The 3,391-nt window shown below is 47.2% G+C and overlaps 1 protein-coding gene across 1 annotated transcript in view; it reads right to left on the bottom strand.

Annotated features, from left to right (window-relative positions):
* RUSC2 (RUN and SH3 domain containing 2) overlaps positions 1 to 3,391 on the bottom strand; it is a 15,607-nt gene that overhangs the window by 4,625 nt on the left and 7,591 nt on the right. Inside the window, 3 exon segments of the mRNA XM_009076522.1 lie at positions 10 to 115; positions 810 to 984; positions 3,020 to 3,096. Coding sequence (XP_009074770.1) covers positions 10 to 115; positions 810 to 984; positions 3,020 to 3,096 — 358 coding nt within the window.

Raw genomic sequence — 3,391 nt, 5'->3', positions numbered from 1 at the left:
CCTGCTTACTTGAGGAGGCCGAAGATGAATGCATTGAACCTCATGGTGTGGTTGGTGAGTTCTGTGTACTGGCTGATCTTGCTATAGAGGCTGTGTAGCAACTTGGTAGAGGGACCTATGGAGAGAAGCAAATTGCTGAAATTAGCTGTGGTCAGCAAAACCAAAATGGCACCATGAGAAGAAGCATCAAGGTGAGACAGACGTTGTCTGGTTGTCCATGTCTGTACGTGCATTGCCTCTCCACCAAACACTAATGAGGGCTCACTCCATCCCAACAGTTAGACTCTGCAAGGGAGATGGATGGTGGTCTGTCCCAGACCATCACTCCAAAACTTGGGGAGAGTTTCAGTAACTCAAGGACCTGCCTCCCACAGCCCTTGGCTCAAAATCAGACTGGAAACAGAATATTGTGGTGGGTGCTTATAATTTGGAGTGTGTGCAACCACAGATGTAATGCCAGAGCTGGAGATTTGCCATTATCAGGCTATGAGGCCACCCAGCCCCAGATATAAGCTCTTTGCGATGCAGAAATCAGTGTGGCATTCATTTTGGTTTTTTTTCTTTTTTTACATTGATTTGGCCTGTTATAGGAGAATTTGGAAATTTCAGGGCAAATGACAATAAGTATTTGGATAGAACAGAGCAATGTCTCTCCAATCTTGCAAGAGGACGTCACCCCACACCCTGCTGCATGCAGGAAATGGGTATTAGTCTGCACTCCCATTCACACAGCCAACCTTCCCCAGCACCTCCCAGCCACAACAGGAGAGTGCTGCAGAGCTGCAGGCACTGCTGCACAATGTCCATACCTAGTTGGGTGGATGCCTCCACTACGCTCCAGGGGATGTTCCTTCTCTGGCCGATGATCATGTCCAGCACATAAGCCTTGAGCCCATCACTCAGAATGTCTCGGACAGCAGGGCACAGGTATTTCAGGATGAGATGCCCCACATTGGGACTTACAGAGCTGTTCCCAAGTTTAGCCTAATGGACAACAGGCAACAGGGAGACTGTTAGTAACTGCTCTCAAGGTACAGACACGTACAAACAGTTCAGCCCTGCTTGCCTACTACAGACACCTAGCAAGGAACATCTGGACTATGATGATGCTCAGCAGCTCCTGGAACAGAGAGGGTCTTCCCCTTCACCCCTTATGCCACATACACCAGTTCTGGATTACTACCTGCAAGGTCTTCCCCAGCCTGGGAAGAGGCAACAGCTCAGGAAGAGAATATCCTAACTTGGGAAGAAGATATCCCAATTAGAAGGGTTGCCTGATTCTGACTACAGGTATAACAAGGCTGAGGGAAGAAAAGAGCAGAGATTTTTCTGCTGCTGTAGATTTATTTCATTGTTGCTATTTTTGGAGCAGGATGCAGCAAGACACATAGGAACTACCAGCATTGAGGGGTTAAGAAACGCTTAACTCAGTGACATGTCAAGCTATAATTCCTAGGGATTACTATAAATAAACAGGATGAGGACAAAATGGACAGAGAGAGCTCACGTTGAGGTAAGGAAGCAGGTAAGAGCCCAGCACCAGCAGAGCAGAGACATATTCTGCTGCATACAGTCTTTGAGCTGCCAAGGGTTCTGTCCAAATGGGTCAGGCAATGGTATTCAGGCACAGATTTTACTAGCTGAGCTGGAATTATGCTGACCACTTGGCACTGGTCCACAAAAGCCCTGAACTGAAACTGAACTTCTGGGTCAGGAATAATCCTGTCACATCCATTGAGCATGGTATCAGTAGGGACAAGTGCTGCCTTTTGACAGGTGAATGCTCAGACCCTGGCACACTGATGCACAGTGAAACCCCAGGTCAAAACCAGAGGTTGCCTGGTAAGTAAAGTAATGGGGGAATGTTGCAATTATTCTATAAACCAACACTGCAAGAATAGGAAATTCACAGTGTGGTCTTAAAAAGCTGTGGGAATCTCAACAGCTCCAGTTATGTTCCACAGCAATCTCTGTATCAGAAGCAGTTGTAATTAGGGGAAAATTACTTTAGGCTCTGAGATAAGATTGAATAGGCTTGGAACCTGTCCCAGTCAGGTTTCTCCTTGGGGACAGCATTCCAGGGCAGCTGTCATGTCCAAATAGTGTCACATTGCTGCCCCAGAGTCCCCTGACTAGAGCAGAGCATTCAGGATCACAAACATGCAGCGTGTCACAGGATTGCAAACACTGCTTGGTACAAACAGAAGAAAAGTTGCTCTGCTTCTGTGTTGTTCCAGAAATGGGAGATGAGGGAGATCACGCCAAAGACAGTCAGCCCCAGGACAACCTAGATGCACTTCTGTGTTATTCCAGAAATGGGAAATGATGGGAGTGTACATCACAGCCCCACAGATGCACTTCCAAGCTAACAGGTTCATGGTAAGGGCTACAGGGGATGACCACTTTCCCCAGATGGACAATGACTGATGCACTTTTTTATCATTATTGAGCCTTGTGAGACACTGAGGGATGAGGGACACTACGCTGTGCTGTGGCATCAGCGCCAAGACACACTCACAGGACATGTGGAGGAGGGAGACACGACTCTCCACTGTGTGAGAAAAAAAAGCTGGTGCACTGCATCAGACCAGAAGTCCAGCTGGTCTGGTTTTCTTTCTTATGAAGAGTCATAGTAAGTACATCATAAAGAGTTAAACCAGAGCAAACATATATAATACCCGCCCTTAATACTCTCACAGCCTACAACCACTTTCAACTTTGAGACTACCTAAGCTGGACATTATTCCTACGTGTTCTGTAAACCTCAGTGAATTTCCTGCCCCTGTGTTTTTCTGATCTTCCTTTAAATGCACATACTCTTTCAGCACTCCCAGGACCATGCAGCAGGATTTGTCACAGGTTTACTCTCTGCTGTATGATGTGCCATTGCCATTGTTTGGTTTGTTCTTGGTACCACTGGCTTTGTTAGATACCCTGTAGTTTTTGACTGGAAGAGAATGGGGAGGCAATCTTTCTCCATACTCTCCATGTCACTCAGAATGGTGAATGCAAGACACACCTTCACCCCTGGATCCCTGCTGGTTCCAAAGTGAGCCACAATCAGGTCAACAGCAGTGTTGATTGCCTTCACCAGACCTAGAAGGAAAGAACAAGTCAGAGAGCTGCCTGACAGTCTGCTAGGACAGATGTCAGGGGTATTTCCAGCCCATCTCCACAAAATGCCCTCTCTGCCAAAAGCAAGTCAATATTCCCCAAGGCTATGGACCATCACCTCCACACCCCATCCCTTGAGGCAGCAGAGATGGAGTCTGAGGCAATGAATCTTTTGCTGCTTTGATGCTATGGGGTGGCAGGGCAGAAGCCTTGCACTTGGCAAGTTCTGTAATGACTTTCAGTAACAAGCCAGTGGTATGTAATCTGACACCTGCAC

Source organism: Acanthisitta chloris, unplaced genomic scaffold (assembly GCF_000695815.1).
Source record: "Acanthisitta chloris isolate BGI_N310 unplaced genomic scaffold, ASM69581v1 scaffold5396, whole genome shotgun sequence".
Classification (NCBI taxonomy): domain Eukaryota; kingdom Metazoa; phylum Chordata; class Aves; order Passeriformes; family Acanthisittidae; genus Acanthisitta; species Acanthisitta chloris.
This window is presented reverse-complemented; position numbering and strand designations above follow the sequence as displayed.